The 16649-nt window shown below is 46.9% G+C and overlaps 1 protein-coding gene across 1 annotated transcript in view; it reads left to right on the top strand.

Moving 5' to 3' along the window:
- The window catches only part of grin2ba (glutamate receptor, ionotropic, N-methyl D-aspartate 2B, genome duplicate a), a 133437-nt gene extending 122286 nt beyond the window's left edge, over positions 1-11151 (top strand). The window contains exons 16-17 of the mRNA XM_076023587.1: positions 2725-2963; positions 8157-11151. Coding sequence (XP_075879702.1) covers positions 2725-2963; positions 8157-10442 — 2525 coding nt within the window. The 3' untranslated portion in view covers positions 10443-11151. The remainder of the gene's footprint in view (positions 1-2724; positions 2964-8156) is intronic.
- The last annotated feature ends 5498 nt before the right edge of the window (positions 11152-16649 follow it).

The following is a 16649-nucleotide window of genomic DNA, read 5'->3' as shown; positions in this document are numbered from 1 at the left end:
TGTATCTGTACTTGACTTGAGTATTTCTTCTCTGGTGACTTTTTACTTTTACTCCCTACATTTGTACACAGTTATCTGTACTTTGTACTCCTTTCATTGGAAAAGAAAACATGCTTGTCACTTTTATCTTTTAAAGATAAAATTTCTGTTAAAAGTAAATCACATTTTATTTTTGTAGTTGTTTGAAGTGGAGCTATTTGAACTATGACGTTGTGGAGATAAATAACAAAAAAGATCGTACTTCTTGTTGTCGGTACAGAGAAAAATAATTCAATATAATTAAAAGTGTAAATATTCAATAATTTCATTGTAAATATTCCCTAATCCAATAGTTCACTGGTCACTAATTACTGTTTGATTGTGCTGCAGTTATAAAAAGAAAAAAATATTTAAAAAATATAAGTAAGTAAAAAAATATAGTACTGAATATAGTATTGTATAGTACTAAAATATAGTAGCAATGCTCATGCAAGACCTCTGGTCAGTTCAGTCCAAATTATTCTGTCAGAACGTTTTCATTTTCCAAAACTATCACCAAATAAATGGCAGGGGAAAAAACTCACATTTTACTTAATTGCATTTCAGAATCTTTTATTTTAAACAAGTATCTGTACTTTTACTTAAATACAGAATGTAAACGATGTTGCTACCTCTGCATGTAATCCACTTCAGTCAGGAAAGTCAGAAGAGCTGAGCTTTCCTTTGCTCCTTCTGAAGCATCTTCCGAACCTTCTGCTTTCGAGCATTGCGGTGTTCAATCAAGTCAAAGAGAGGGTGTCCTCGCAGGCATTTTTAAATCCCAACAAAAACCCGCCACCATAAACAATTAAGTCAAAACTGTTGTGATTGCTTTTATCAACTTGACGAGTCTCAATTCCAAATGGCCTGTTTTTTCATTTGCAGCTTGGCTCCAACTTGGTAATGCGATGGTCCTTTGGTGCGCCCGTGTGTGTGTGTGTGTGTGTGTGTGTGTGTGTGTGTGTGTGTGTGTGTGTGTGTGTGTGTGTGTGTGTGTGTGTGTGTGTGTTTAATTGGGCATAGTCCAGCGTGTTGCGAGCATCCTGAACCGAGGGGCCCTCCGGGGCCCGCTGTAGTGCGTCCCAGTTACGGTTGCCAGCATGGCTCCCGGTGTTTTTCATGCACTGTGCGCGGGCTTGTGCACGGCACAAACCTGAATGTGGGTCAGGCCCTTGACAACAAGAAGACGCTCGGCCTCTCCCGGTTGAAGACGCAGCCTCGTTAGTGTCCTCCTCTTACTTTCCGCCTGTGATGACGGCAATGCCGAACTGAAAAGTTGTCAGTCGGTGGTCCGGGTGAAGTTTGGGCGTCAGGATATGTGCTGAGCAAAAAAACAACAACAACAAAAAACATGTCACAGCTGAACCTGAAGCTATTTGACGAAATTAAAGACCTATATATGTGTAAATAATGTGTTCCTTACACATTTTTCATTGGGAAAAATCGCCGCTGATCAATTAATCGTTATTCGATCGATAAGGTCAATCAACTAACGATTGAGGAATGAATTGATCATTTGTATCCCTATAAAGACCTGTTGCGTCATTTTTGAAATCAGCCTCATCAATGGTGGCTAATCATAGTTGCAAAATGCAACTTTCAACCTCCAGATTTAGTGCGCGCACGCGGCGCCTCGGGACGAAGTTGCGCGCCCTCCATGCGACGGTGTCGCGCAGAAACAGAAAGCGAGAAGCTCCTGGGGAAACGCGTTTTGAAAGAGGCAGGTTTTTTTTCTCTAATCTGCTCTCTTCTCCGCGAGAGTCCACAGCGGACCCTGTTTCATTTCACCATTCTGTCGGCGTCCGTGCCAAGAGCGCTCTCGTAAAGGCGTTTGGACACAGATGCAGAATGCCGCAGGCAGAGCTGACTGTGGTTCAGGCTGAGGTAAAAACCTGTGAATCTCAAGAGAGAGCAAAAAAACAGGCAAACAGATCCAGAGGGGAAAGAAGCGGGGGGGGGGGAAGATATCCAATCGTGCAAGTCCTCAAAATATGGAGTCAACCCTCTCCAAAAAAAAAAAAAAAAAAAAAGAAGGTGTTTGCTGCAGTCAGCCAACTCTTATGTCACTGAGCTAAGCTAAGCGGCTGTTAAGTTGGAAAATATGATGTATAACATTGCTGTTATTTCCCACAGAGACCGGTGCAACTTCAACCATCATTACTATGGAGTTCTGTTATTATGGACCTTTAGACTTTGGAAGCTTATAACACACAATATACACCTGCATAGTACGCAATTATGCATTATGGTGTGTGTGTGTGTGTGTGTGTGTGTGTGTGTGTGTGTGTGTGTGTGTGTGTGTGTGTGTGTGTGTGTGTGTGTGTGTGTGCCCGTGTGCCCGTGCACTTTTTGGAGGCGTTTTTTGGGGTCCGTCTTTGACTTGGAACTCTGCTAAACTGCAGCCTCCCTCTGCTTTCCCTCTTCCTGGGTTGCATCAGCTCCCCCTCCCCCGCGTCCTCCAACACTCGTCCCGCTCTTACATCACATCCCGTCCTCTCCTTCATGTTTTACATCCCTCGCCCGCTTTGTTCCAACCAATTCCTCTATTTTCGCCGTGACAACACCACCGCTGCCGCCCACCACCCCCCTCCGCCCCCCCCTTTGCCGCGTCCCCTGTTTTGTCGCTTCCATCTTCTTTATCCCTCCTCCTCCTCCTCCTCCTCCACCACCACCTCCCTCACTGGTGTCGCCTCTGCTCCAACCCAGGCGAGATGGAGGAGCTGGAGTCCCTGTGGCTGACCGGGATCTGCCACCACGAGAAGAACGAGGTGATGTCCAGCCAGCTGGACGTGGACAACATGGCCGGAGTCTTCTACATGCTGGGCGCCGCCATGGCCCTGTCGCTCATCACCTTCATCTGCGAGCACTGGTTCTACTGGCAGCTGCGCTTCTGCTTCATGGGCGTCTGCTCCGGCCAGCCGGGCTTCGTCTTCAGCATCAGCAGGGTGAGACACGGCGGGGGGCTGGCGGGTGAATCTGGGCTGGGGTTGGGAGTGTAAAGTGAAAGGTTCCTGTTTTTTTTTTTTCCATGAAAGGTGTGCGGAATGTACAGATATAATGATATTGAAAAAAATATGTAAAAAAAAAAAAAAATGCATTCTGGTCATGCTGAGATTCAATTTGATTCGAACATCAAGGAAAAATGGTGCAATGGTCCAGTAAAAGCACGCACAGGTAGACTCGTCTTCCAATCTGCAGTTCAACTTTGCCACATTTTCCGTGTTGAACAGTATCATCATGTTACCACCCGCTACAGCATTTTCCCAATCTGAGGGTTCTGACGTTTCTGAACCTTCTAATTCAAAAATTAGTAGTGGGGTGGGGGGGAGTTTTTTTTCAGACTTGTTAGAAAAAGATAACAATAAACCGCCCCCCCCAACGCACTTTATTTTGAAGCTCACATAACAGAAGCTGCACTCTGAGGCCGTCGCGACGCCGCCGTTGGCATAACTGGGTCGAGTCTGACGTGCCGCTGTGACACAGCTTTTTAGCATGCTGCTACGCACCCACAGGAGCGAACATGCAAAACTATAAATAGTGCACGGGCATGAATGAAAATGTAGTAGCACAAAGTAGCGCCAGTGAATCCCAATGAATAGCAAAGCTGCGTCTGCTTTCCTGAACAAGCAGACACATTTAAAAGTCTTGTACTTCTTGGAACATTTTCTAGCAAAGCTTGTTGGACAGTTTGGACACTCGACGACGACGACGACTTTGCAGGAGCGTCAGCTCTGTGAAAAGCAGCTGATGAATGGCCAGCGTCGCCTGCTTCTTTTTCCGCAGAATCCCTTTTTGTGCGCCGATGAATCGGACCGGAATGGGGGTGAAGGTCTTGAGAGACAAACGGTGACAGATTTTACCTGCAGAAGCATAAACCAGCATGTACCTCGAGCAAAAACGTCCAAATCAGTGAAGTTCCCAACTGGTTTTATCCAGGATTTGATCAGTTTTAAAATCAATCGTGTCTCAAAGACTCTCGCTTTCAAAGTCTAAACCGATACTGGGGCCATTTTTTTCCCCCTTCCCCTTTGATACTTGGAGGCCCCTTCTGCCCACCGACGTGTAAATATTTACAAAATGTTGAGCCCGAATCAATATTTCACTCAAGGGGAAAAAAAAACCAAAAAAAACATCAGCCACAGAAATCAGGAGACGGTAGATTACCAGATCCCGGGAGAGCAAAGTCACCCCCCCACCACCACCACCCCTCCTCCTCCCGCTCCTCCTCCTTGCCCCCGAGGTATTTGATTTGCATTCCAATTGTTTTGACATGGCTTTGGAGTAATGAACTGTGTGCCTCTGAAGGTGAACCGCTGCAGGCTGAACCACGTGGCTAATTTACAGCAGAGAGCCACACGCTGCTGCTGCTGCTGCTGCTGCCTCCTCGTGATGGCTACCGTAGTGCCAGAGCTGCTTGTGTCAGGAAAGCAGGGCAAGAAAAAAACAACAACAACAAAAAAAGAAAAAACACTTTACCTCATCTGCTCTAATATTACGCTCCAGTGCTCAACTTTGATTATTTTGTCGCCGTGCTAATTTTGCGTCGTTGCCGAGGCCTTGTTTATGGCTGCGCGCGCCTGCCTGCATCTGTTTGGGCCGACCCAGGCGTAAAACTATCAGTTGTTAAAACGCCAGTTGACTTCTCATTTCCGAAAAAAGGAGGCCAGAGCCGAGGAGGCGTCGCTCTTTCGAGATTGGTCGCGTCGTTGCACGGATGCCGGATCTGAAAGAAAGTCCTCTCTTCCATTTCGGTCTTTTCTTCTCCGACTTGGCGGCGTAAACCAACAGTCGCCAGTGTTGGGGAGATTACTTTGCAAATGTAATTGGTTACAATTACAAGTTACACTATTGGAAATGTATTAGTAGTGTAACAATTTCAACTATCTTTATCAAAGCTATGCAACTAATTACATTTGATTACATTTGGATAATGTTTCCAAATTTTTAAATCAATGTGCTCAACTGTTTAGACCTGTCGGTGTTAAGCTTCCAGCAATGCTCAAAGCAACAACAATACACACCAGTCATAACAAATCAGCGCAGCATAACCTACCATCTTTCAAATCAGCAAAATCTACCACATTTTTGCAAAGATATGCCTGCTCAACCAACCATTTAACATTTCATTTAGCGCTGAGTGAACCCCATTGAAAATGCAATCTTCTACATTTTTCATTTGCACATTTTCCCCCCTACCATTAAATATAGCTAAGCCACTTATGTATCCACCAAGCAAAACATAGGGCTAAATAACATCCTCAATATACCATAGCCAATGTGGCATGTAGAAGTTAGGCCTGGATCTTCCACATATTCTTTTATGCGACGAGCACTAGCTGCTGCTTGATTGCAACATGCAGTCATAGGCGTCTTGAGGTTCGACATGGACATATTGGAAAATATTTGCAAAATATTCTTCATACTTCCAGAACTGGAACGCGTTTTCAGTCGACATTGTCGTTGCTGCAACTTCGAAATCACTCCAGATGCAGAGAGAGACAGGACTTGGCAGCAGAACCAATCAGAAGCATCAGAATAATACAATATAAAACCACCCAGTGCACTCGGAGTTCATGCAGCAAAAATACAATTATTAAACATAAAGTCAGATCAGGTAAGATGTAATTAAAATTGTAATCATGAATAATTCCACAAGTAATAGTAATTTAATCTCACATTTTTCTGGTAATTTATGTCATTATGACAATTATCTTTATCTTGTATTTAAAACACAGTATTTAACACAACAATGTTAAATATAACTCGTTACTCCCCTAGGGCTGACTGTCACTGTTTGTCAGCATGTTAGAATGTTTGGGGAGAAATATTCATTGCAGTTGCATTTACATATCGAGCACCTCGCTTTGCATGTAGCAAGACAATGAGAGGGGGCTAAATTGCCCATAATCCTCGGCCACATCCTCACATTGTCTCCTTCTCATTTACCCCATTGTTTTGTCTCCAATCTACAGCCTATTCCCCCCTCCTCTCTCTGTTCCCCCCTCTCGGATTGATTCCGCTTTTTTAATTTCATAGCGTAATCCAATAAACCTAATTGTTATTGCAGCAATTAACATTTTCGCAAGGCGGCGTGGGAAAAAAAGGAGAGAGTGAGACATCCTTTTACGGCCGGGCGGAGTCACGTGGGCGTGGGTCATGGCGTCTCGGTCGGTTAGCTTCGCGGGCAGCTTCTCCCCCTGGTGACCTGCTCCTCCGGGTCCCACCTGCAACTCTGAAAGAAATTAATTATATCGATTTAAAAAAAAAGGCCTCTAATGACTGCAGAACAGTAAATGTATTAGAGGTTTAATCACGTCACTTTTTCACAGCCCCCCGTGTCACATCGGGCAAAGTTCGATTGTATTTAGCGCCGTGCGACTTTGCCGTAGCGTTGAATTATGAGCCGCCGCTGCTGCCGCATGTACAGTAGGCGCCCGGCGCAGCCGTACAGGGGAAGGCTGCTAGCTGTTTGTTGATTTCCTGCCGCTCCGTAGTGGTGTAATCACTTATAGATTTTGCCCTGCCTCCCCAGTGGATTGAAAATTCTCGGGAACCCTCAGGCCACAGTTATTGCTATTCACACATCCTGCCCAAATAATCAGCTACTGTAGCACCGGGGGCCGGCAGCAATCTGCCAACTGTTACATTCTGTGGGCATGTGGAGTCGACAAAATCTGCTGTGGAATACAAAGCAGCAGTCGCATTGCTAAGTGTCCAAGATTTGATGCACTACAGGTTTAATGTGTTGGCTGCCGGTGCATTACTCTGATGGGAGCTAGCTTTTTTTTTTCTTTTTTTTTCCAAAGGAGCACCAGTTTGTTGTGTCGCTGTCACGTGTAAAGCCCACAAAGGAGCAGCGTCAACCCGTAATTAACGGTCGGCGCTGATGTAAAATTCCGTCCTATGCAGGATTGATGTCGTCAGTGCCACGGGAGGGGAGATGCGACAGATTCGGCAGCAGGTGTGGCGTAATTGGGACAATAAAAGAAGAAAAACAAGAGATATGAAGCGCTGACAAATTGAATAAACAGACAGATGGAAAAGAGAAACACAGATGACAGAGAAGGGAAGACAAACAGAGTATGTGGGAGATGAAACTGGAAAAATCTGGGTGGACGGAGGTATAGGGCTTAAGATTCCACCCATTTTCCACCGATACTTTTGAGACATTTTGCATTCATGGTTGCTTCCCCCGCTTTTATTTACTGTTGTCAGAACTTGCATCCTTAGCCGTTAACAGACTGTGAAATTGAAAGCGTTAATGACGTTATCTATCAAAGCGCGAGTGTGGGACGAGCGTCCTGCTGCAATGCAGCTGCCGGCCCAGAAGCTAATTATCTCGCAGAAACAAGTGGTTCGCAAAAGGGGAGCTGCGGGTCAACGAGTCATATTAGTGGATAAATCAGGAGGCCGGACAGAAGTCGTAGCTTAACAGCGGCAGAATATTCGACAACCAGCTGAACCTTGACCTCTCTGCGGAGCCACGACCTCTGCGATGTCCAGCAAGGAGGGAGGTGGGTTGGCCTCAGGTCAGCAAACGTGTGTTTTCCCACAGTCATCGAGGCACATCTGGGAGGGTGAGGCGGGACAGGGAAAAAAAAAACGCTGTGGAATCATTGTTTTGGAATTGATCGCATCCTTTACCGTCCCCATCCGTCACGCCGGCTTCTGCGTTCCACGCTACATCCATTTTTATCTGAATATTGTATCGTACATCACTGCATGCAAATGGCGCAGTTTATCTTTCTGTCACGGGCGCCGCTCAGCCGCTGTCTCCTTGGCGTGGCCTCTCCCTTCGGAGGGGATTTCGCCGTGGCCTGTGGCACTGACTAGTGGAACAGAGGTGTTTAATAACCGCCGGAGGATATTGTTCAGCTGAATTCTAATCACATTGATTTAAGGTATTGACCAGAGGGACCCAAGGGTTTTTACAGCCCCTTTACCTTTATCAATCATCCCACCACAATGTCCTCACTGGCTCTTCAGAGTCTTTGCTCGCTCGTCTACTACGTTACCGCAGCTTATTTACCCAATGTTACCTAATTCTTGTAGAGAGTATGCCTTCCGTTCTGTTGCGACATTATGCAGTTTGGTATGCTGTTTGAAATACTCTGACTTTTGCCTCTTCCTTCTCACAGGGCATCTACAGCTGTATCCACGGAGTGCAGATTGAAGAGAAGAGCAGCTCAGCACTAAACTCCCCATCAGCCACCATGAACAACACCCATTCCAACATCATGCGCCTCTTGCGTACTGCCAAGAACATGGCATCCCTTTCAGGGGTGAACGGCTCACCGCACAGTGCCCTGGACTTCATCCGTCGTGAATCCTCTGTGTACGACATCTCAGAACACCGGCGCAGCCTGGCGGGCCACTCGGACTGCAAGCCGCCATACCTGCCCGAGGACAACATGTTCAGTGACTACATCAATGAGGTGGAGAGGACATTTGGGAACATGCACGTGAAGGACAGCAATCTTTACCAGGACCACTACCTCCATCACCATGGCTCAACACTTGGGCTCAGTGGACCTCCCCCAAACAGGCCTCATAGTTTGGGTAGTGCAAGTTCTCTGGAGGGTGGCATGTTTGATTGCGACAGCATTGGTGGGACGGTAGCTCCCATTTTCACCACCCAGCCCTGCTCAGCACTGACTCACAGGAACATGAGTAAGTTTGACCTGTTGTCTGGACAAACTCCTCCCTCGGGCCAAAGCTTTAAGGGAGGCCTACCGGACCTTTACGGAAAGTTCTCGTTCAAGGGCGGTGCATCAAGTTCCACATACATCCCAGGGCATAACTACTGTGGAGTGCGAGGAGACGACGACGGGAACATCCGTTCGGACGTCTCCGACATTTCCACGCACACGGTGACCTACGGAAATCTTGAGGGTAACGCTAAGAAGCGCAAACAATACCGCGATAGCCTGAAAAAGAGGCCGGCCTCTGCCAAGTCCAGACGGGAACTGGACGAAATTGAGTTGGGCTACAGGAGGAAACCGTACCACATCAGCCACCACCACTACCATGGCCACCGCTCTGCCTCCCCACCACTACCCTCGGAACGGAAGAGAGGTGGAGGTGTAGGCGGGAACAACGATGGAAACTACCTATTCAGAGAAAAGGAGAGCGTACGAGACTTTTATTTGGACCAGTTTCGGCCCAAGGAAGGTGTGCCTCAGTGGGAGCACGTTGATCTGACAGAAGGACCTGGGAGCAGAGACGGAGGCGTGGGGACATGCACCACTCTCGTACCAGTGGACGACTTTCTCAAGAGTAAACCTAAAAAGCCTGATTCCAAGGGTGGGGGAGGATCTGGGCTGGCAGGGGGCGAGTGGGAGTGCAGGAACTGTCGGGCTGGCGTAGGCGGGGGCAAGCAGATGTCCATACACGGAGGCGTCGGGTATGGCGGCATGAGCTGCGGGTCGACGAGTGGCGGGAACAGCCGCCCCAGTTCCGCCACCTGCATGCGCTGCGAGGGCTGTAAAAAGACAGGGAACCTCTATGACATCAGTGAGGACAACAACCACCTGTTGGACCAGATGGGAGGAGGTCAAGTAGGGGGCGGTGGCGGAGGGGGTATGGGCGTTGGACCCCAGTCTCAAATTCAGGGCCAGCAGAGAAGGAAAGGAGGGCTGGGCAAACCGCTTCGGCGGCAGCACTCGTATGACGCTTTTGTCGACCTTCAGAAAGAGGACTCAGGTGGGATGGGAAGTTTGATGGGTCTGGGAGGCGGAATAGGGGGCGGGGGTCTGGGAGGAATGCTGCCCCCACCGCGGAGTGTAAGCCTGAAGGAGAAGGAGCGCTACATGGAAGGCACTAGCCCATTCGCACACATATTTGAGCGTCACGGCGGCTCAGAGAGAGACAGGGAGAGAGACAGGGACCCCCTGTTTTACGGAGGCGAGGGACGAAAAGGACCCGGCTCACCATTTGGCTTGTTCCGGGGCGGCGAGGGGCTTCACCGCCGCTCCATCGGGGAGAGAGACATGAGAGACCGGGACAGGTCTCTGATGGAAGGGGGAGCGTTCTCTTTATCCAAATCTCTTTACCCCGACCGGGTAAACCAAAACCCCTTTATACCCACGTTTGGCGACGACCAGTGTTTGATGCATGGGGCCAAACAGTATTACATGAAAAAGCAACAACAACAGCAGCAGCAGCAGCAACAGCAGCAGCAGCAGCAACAAGTTGCCAAAAACAGCCGAAGTGACTTCAGGAGCCAGATGAGCACGGCGTCATACCTGCCTGCCTCCGCCACGGCCGGGGTGATGTCCAACGTGACCCCCCGGTTCCCGAAAGAGCTCAGCCTGGGTGGGTTGAACCACCACGGCTCCATGCTGGGGGTCGGACCCCCTCGTCCCTTCAACGGAAGCAATGGCCATGTGTACGAAAAACTCTCCAGCATCGAGTCGGACGTGTAGGGGGGGCGGGTAAGGAGGAATGGACCGTGTGGAGAGGAGAACCAGAGTTTTAGAGGCTTGTTTGTTTTTTTTGTTGTTTTTTCGAAGATCAGGGATGATTTTAAAGACACTGTCCACACACTTGCAGCCCATATTGGGACAGCCCGATGAGTTAAAATAGGACAGAGCCAGAGGAGGAGAGGACTAAAAGGCTGAATCTAAAAGATAAGAGAGAAAAGAGCGAGGAGGGGGGGGGGGGGGGGGGGAGTAGGGGTGCGAATTCTGGGTTTAAAATAAACTAATCAGGACACCCTGAGGGAGGTGTGTGACGCTAACCCTCTCTCAGAAACGGCCAAAGCTACTCTACTTTTTATGTCTCCCCCCCCATCCCCCCACCCCCGCAGCTGATTTATCAACATTTCTCCCTCGACATGCTCTCAGCTCCCGAGTCCCGCCGAGTTCGAGGCGACGCCTCGTTTCTTGGTTTGAAAGCGGGAACACGCGATCCCGGCGCTGTGCGGCGGGATTCGCCCCGAGAGCTCGGCGGGAGCGCCAGAGAGGAGCGAACTGCCCATCTGCCCACGTGTCACCGCGGAAAGGAGACGTTGTCGCGCTTTACGGGAGACGACTGGTGCCTCTCTCTCCCCCTCGCCCTCTCTCTCTCTCTCTCGCTCTCGCTCTCGCTTGCTCGCCCTGGCCAGCTCTGCTCACATTGCTCTCTCTCTCTCTCTCTCTCTCTCTCTCGCTCTTCCTCACCCGCCTCTTGCCCCATCTTCTACTTCTCCTCCTCCACCTCCTCCTCCCCATCCCAAATGCCAAAAGAGCTGATCTTGTTTGATATGAGAAATACAATCATTGATGAAAATAAGATATTCTTATAGAAAAAAAAAACAAACAGAAACAACAACAGGGTATAAGTACAAACAATAATATTGGTAACATTGTGAATAACAAAGATGTTAGTGCTGGTTACGATAAGACTGCTTCTTGCTTTGTGTTCCGTTTGGTATGATACTTCACTGCTGTTTTGATTATCTGTACTCGTTCCCCCCCCGCCCCCCCGCGCTGCCCTGGGAAGCTTGTTTTCCCTTTGCGTTCAACCGACAAAGCCAGAAAGACTGAATTCTCCTCAGCTCCTGTTTTTCGTTTTCCGTTCCACCTCGAACATTTTACTCGATGCTCGCGCATTTTAACCTTGACCTCGTGGAACGCCGGGATCTGGAGTTGTCAGACCCCTCCCCCCCGCTTGATGCTTCTTCTAGACATTGTTAAAATTGCACACACACGCACACGCACACCCACACGCACACCCACACGCACGCACACGTTTCACCACAAAACACAGCATTTTTTCTTTTACATTTTCATTTTTTTTTCTTGTTGTCGTCGGCCTGAACTCGCCCTACTGTGAACAACACGTTTCATCAGAAGCTGAGGACACACCGAGAGGAAGGAACGTGCCTTAATGGTCTCCAGTTGGCACCATGGGACCCCCCCTCCCCCAACCACCACCACCACCACCACCACCACCACCCTGGGCGGACCGGCGTGTTTTTGGAGTCTGTGGGGTCTCCTCATCTCTATGAGCCAAAAAAAAATGAAACTGCGGTGTAGAAAAAACAAACAAAACCTGTTTAAATACAAGAATGCTGTTGCAGAAGTTTTGTAAAAACCTCTTTTCAGCCAGACGCGTCAAGTACGGACGGACGGACAGACGAAGCATTCAGGTCGCGCCGCCACTTTCCAACACTACATGGCAGCCTTTTTTTCACTTGTTTTTATTCAGGTTTACACACCGACAGTCACCGGGCACCACCACCCATTTCTTCCAGACTCTCGCTAGCGTTTGGCAAGAAGGCGGCATTATTTTTCACTCGCGTAAAAAAAAAAAAAAAAAAACGGGACGGGAGGCCGCGCGCGCTAGAAGCTTTTGTCTGGCCTGTGTGTGTGTGTGTGTGTGAGTGTGTGTGTGTGATAAAATGTAAGTCGTTTGTACAGGCAAAAAAAAAAAAAAAAAAAATGCTAACAAACGTGTGGCTACGAATGCCGCGCAGTTGCCACAGGGCAGTGACGGATGAAGGGGGGACCGAGTCTGTTTTGGGACGAGCCTCGTGAAGGAAGGCAGCCACCTCCAGAAAGCTTTACTTAGGCTGATGCAGAGAGACAGTTTCTTGTTTTATTATTATTATTATTATTATTATTATTATTATTATTATTATTATTGTTTTAACCCAGACAGACCTCATTCAGTGAACACGGACCCCCCCCCCCCCCCACACACACACACACACACACACACACACACACCCCTTCACTGCCCCCCCCCCTCCCACCACCTCTCGAGACTCAGCGTAGGTTTTGGCTCTCAGTAGACATGCCTTATATCGTCCCATCACCCTGAAGCGGTCTGATGACGACTCGTCGTTTTACTGTACAGAATTAGGAAGCCTCTTTTTCGGGGTTGTTTCGAAAGGTCGATCGGGTTTGTTGGGAAGTTTTTAAGGGCTGCAGGAGGAAGATCGCACGGACGTGCTGGCCTTGAGCGTGTTGTGAGTTGTGATCTTCGTCATTTTTTCAAACCGTCCCGCGCTCTGATCCGAATGCGCCGACGTCGTAGGTTTTCGAAGACGCCGCGTTTCGAGGGGAAGCGATTCGCGGCTAAGCGATAGCATCTGTTTCTTTTCTTTTTTTTCCCTCCTCTCCCCCTCTCCCCCTCGACCCCCGCTGACTACGCCGATGACTATTCATGAATTCAGCCGCCTCTCTTCCTCCCGCCGCCTCGCAGACGGCGTCGCTAAAGCGTGACAGACGGAGCTAGCCTTAAATCAAACATCCACCCATCCCGCCCCCTCGCCACCCTTCCTAATGAATAAATTGGGATCTCTGGAATTTTTTATACGCACACGCTTTGAAAGTTCAGGTCGACCGTTAATAAAAAGGCAGGTGCCGGACGGAGGCGGCGTGGCGACGAGGAAATAAGAGCGGGCAGTCAGAAGGACTCTGGAGTGGGCATCAATCAGTGTTAAGCATTTGTATGTTCCAATCTTTTCCTTGTAAATAATACAGTATATTTAAAAAGAGAGAGAAAAAAAAGCTCTTTTCACTTTGTATAGTAAACAGACAGGCAGGATGTAACTTTCAATATGTTTTACAGCAATTTAAGAAATAAGACAATGGTAATAAAAAGTTGTTAAAAAAAATAAAGAAAAAAAAAGAAAAATATGCAAAACATAGTTAAGATACAAGTATACTACTAATCATGAGTGATGTAATTAAACCTCTTTTTTTCTTTCGATCTCGTTTACTTAATTATGGTAGTTTACCGATCCGTATACTGATAATGTTAAGAGTTTATGCTTTTTTTCTCATGATTTCACTCACGTGTTGACAACTGAGGATAATTTTACTGTAGGTGTAGACGTTTGTTGATTAAAAACGGGGGAAAGTTTTAGCTGTCGGGGTCTTTGCTGATTTTTTTTCCACCCCTGAATTGTGTTAGACTCTCTTTTTAAGGTAAGCACTCTTCATGCTTTTTGAGATGAAAATTTGATTGTCTACACATTTATGTAATACAATACTACATGTATTCATAGATGATACCTGCATATAGAGGCAGTATAATGTGAACCTTCATTTCCAAGGCATAACAAAAATTCTTCTCTTTTTTTTTGCCCTTTGACGTTTGGGATTTCTTTATTTGTTTTTTGTTTTTTGTTTGTTTTTTTGATTGTTTTTATTTTTTATAAATCCGGGCTCTATTGGTGATTGCACACAGAATTTAGAGCCATCGTCAGCCCGGCCTATCCTGTTCCCTCTCTGTGTTTGGGATAGACATCACTGTGGTAAAGGAAAAAAAAAAAAGATACATAAATAAATATATATGTAAACACATATATAATGTGTGCATTTGTACACATGCACACGCATACATGTTGAACACATGTACACACACACACACACACACACACACACACACACACACACACACACACAATACACACTGGACGTTTCCCAGTGTTGATGCTTTGTTTATACTGCTGAGGATTTTTCAGCACAATGTTGTCGACTTGACGGGAATCCATTTTGGGGCTGAAATGCATTTGTGCAACCCCTTATTGAAGGATGGAAAAAAAAGGTGCAACAGTTCCTCTGCCATGTCTCATTTTGTGTAGGCTTTTTGCTTGAGGGAATTGTTGTGGGATTTACTGCTGCTGTATTTTAGCTCACATGTTCCTTAAAGCGTGCTCTCTGACGGCTGAGGCTCCTTTTTTTATTTGTATTTTTTTTCTCTACTTGGGCGCAGCTTTGTGCGCTCTTGTTCCTCCGATGCGGCGGGAAGTGTAATTTGTAAATTATTATTATTATTAATATTATTTTCCCCATTTTTTTTTTGGCCGTGTACATATGCAACTCTGTCCCCGTTGCGTTTAGAAATGAATCTCCTCCGCGCGCTCTTCTTCGGAACGGTTACCGACTCCAATAAGTCTCCATAATCTTCTCCCCGGCCTCGGGAGAAGCGTTCATCCCTCTTCTGTTTTCTCTCCTCAGCTGCTTTCATGTCTTGAGGGTTGATTGGAAAGTGAAAAATGTGTCTGTGTACGTGTAAACTCTGTTAGGTTGCATATTTTTCACCCCCCCCCCACCCCCCCTTTCTCTTCACCGTCCTCTCCCCCTCGCCAACCCTACTGCTGCCTGGTCGTTTTCAGCAGCGCAGCTGACGCTGAAAACACTCTTACTGTACACTGTATGTGCCAATAAATCACTTCCTGTCTTTTTTTTTTTTCCCCCTCCCTTTTTTTTTTTTTTTTTCTATATCGTCATGCGCTGCCAGGCAAGCTAGTGCTGGTTTGAGGTTAGGAGGGTTGGGGGTTGTGGTGGGGAGCGGAAGGTGCACCTGACACTGTGGTAAACGTGCTATTATCAGGCTTTTACCACCTCCAGCTGTTGTGCTCTGCAGCTGTCGTGCCGCCTCCATGCACAGGTCGGGGACCACGGTGGAGGGGTTTTTGTACACGGCTCGTCAGAAGCCTTTTTTTTTCCCTCCCCCTTTTTCATTTCCCCTCACGGCTACATCGGTCCCGGCCCGACTCCTGTGCACACCATCGCACGCCACAACACATTTTTGTTCAAATGCATCGCGAGGAGCGAAAACACTGTGTCTTTTTTTTTTTTTTTTTTTTTTTGCGTGTGAGCATGTGTGCGTGTGTTGGTGTGCGTGTGTATTTATTTCCCTCCCTCTACACAAGAAAACGGCTGTGGTGAGTTAGTGGACTGGAACATCCTGGAGGATGGAAATATCAAGTCAGCTGACTTTGGGCTTTCTTTTTCCTTTGCTCGTTTGTTTGTTTTTTCCTGTCAGGAAAACTGACACGTGGGACCAAATAACAGCCATCAGCTACAGGGAACCGTGTACCGACGACACTGACTTGTGAAAATGCATTTTTATGTATGTATGTATGTACATATGGGCGTGCGAGTGCGTGGCAATATTATTAATATCGACACGTTTGTTTTTTTTCGTAAAACGACTTTAACCGCAAATCGCGCTTAATTTTTTAAAATCACTGGGGGAAGAATTATACTGTGACACCGCGTGACGGCTTGGTTGTGACGGGACACTTGGTCTAGCTGCTTCTGATTTTGCGGATCACCCTAATGCATTTTTAGAACTTGCTTACTAATATTTTAAAGTTACACCTGTCTGTATGTGTATTAGTATGTATTGATGCTGCTTTATATTGATGCATACACATTTTTTTTCCTATTAAACTGTGTACAGTTTGTGGGTAATTTTTTTTTGTTTTTTTTTTTTGAAAATGCTGAAGATTTTCATCCTCCATTATTTCATATTTAAACAAGGCTTGACTGACATTAACTGACGTAAGGGGTTGCTACTAAATGTATTTCAAACAGCGGGCAGGTTAATGGAACCGGAGCACCTGATTAAATTAGCTGTGGGTTGACAAATATACAAAATGTATATGAGCGCTACAAACAGCATCAAATGTGCACACAACGATATACATATTCTTATTCTTGGCCATTCTTTTTTTTCTCTTTCTGTGGCCCTTTCCTTTGAGACGATCCCCTGATTTTTACACCTAACGAACCAGAAAACCACACAAAAACAAATAAATGTACAGGTTGTGTAAATACTGAATACCGAGGGGACGGGGAGGGGCTTACATTTACCTTTCTTTCCTTTTTTTTGTATGGAAGCGATCAACT

The sequence above is a fragment of the Nelusetta ayraudi genome, unplaced genomic scaffold (assembly GCF_046127955.1).
Source record: "Nelusetta ayraudi isolate G7.1 ecotype Tasmania unplaced genomic scaffold, CSIRO-AGI_Nayr_v1 ptg000016l, whole genome shotgun sequence".
Classification (NCBI taxonomy): Eukaryota; Metazoa; Chordata; class Actinopteri; order Tetraodontiformes; family Monacanthidae; genus Nelusetta; species Nelusetta ayraudi.
The sequence above is the reverse complement of the archived record's forward strand: the minus strand, read 5'-3'. Positions and strand labels throughout refer to the sequence as shown.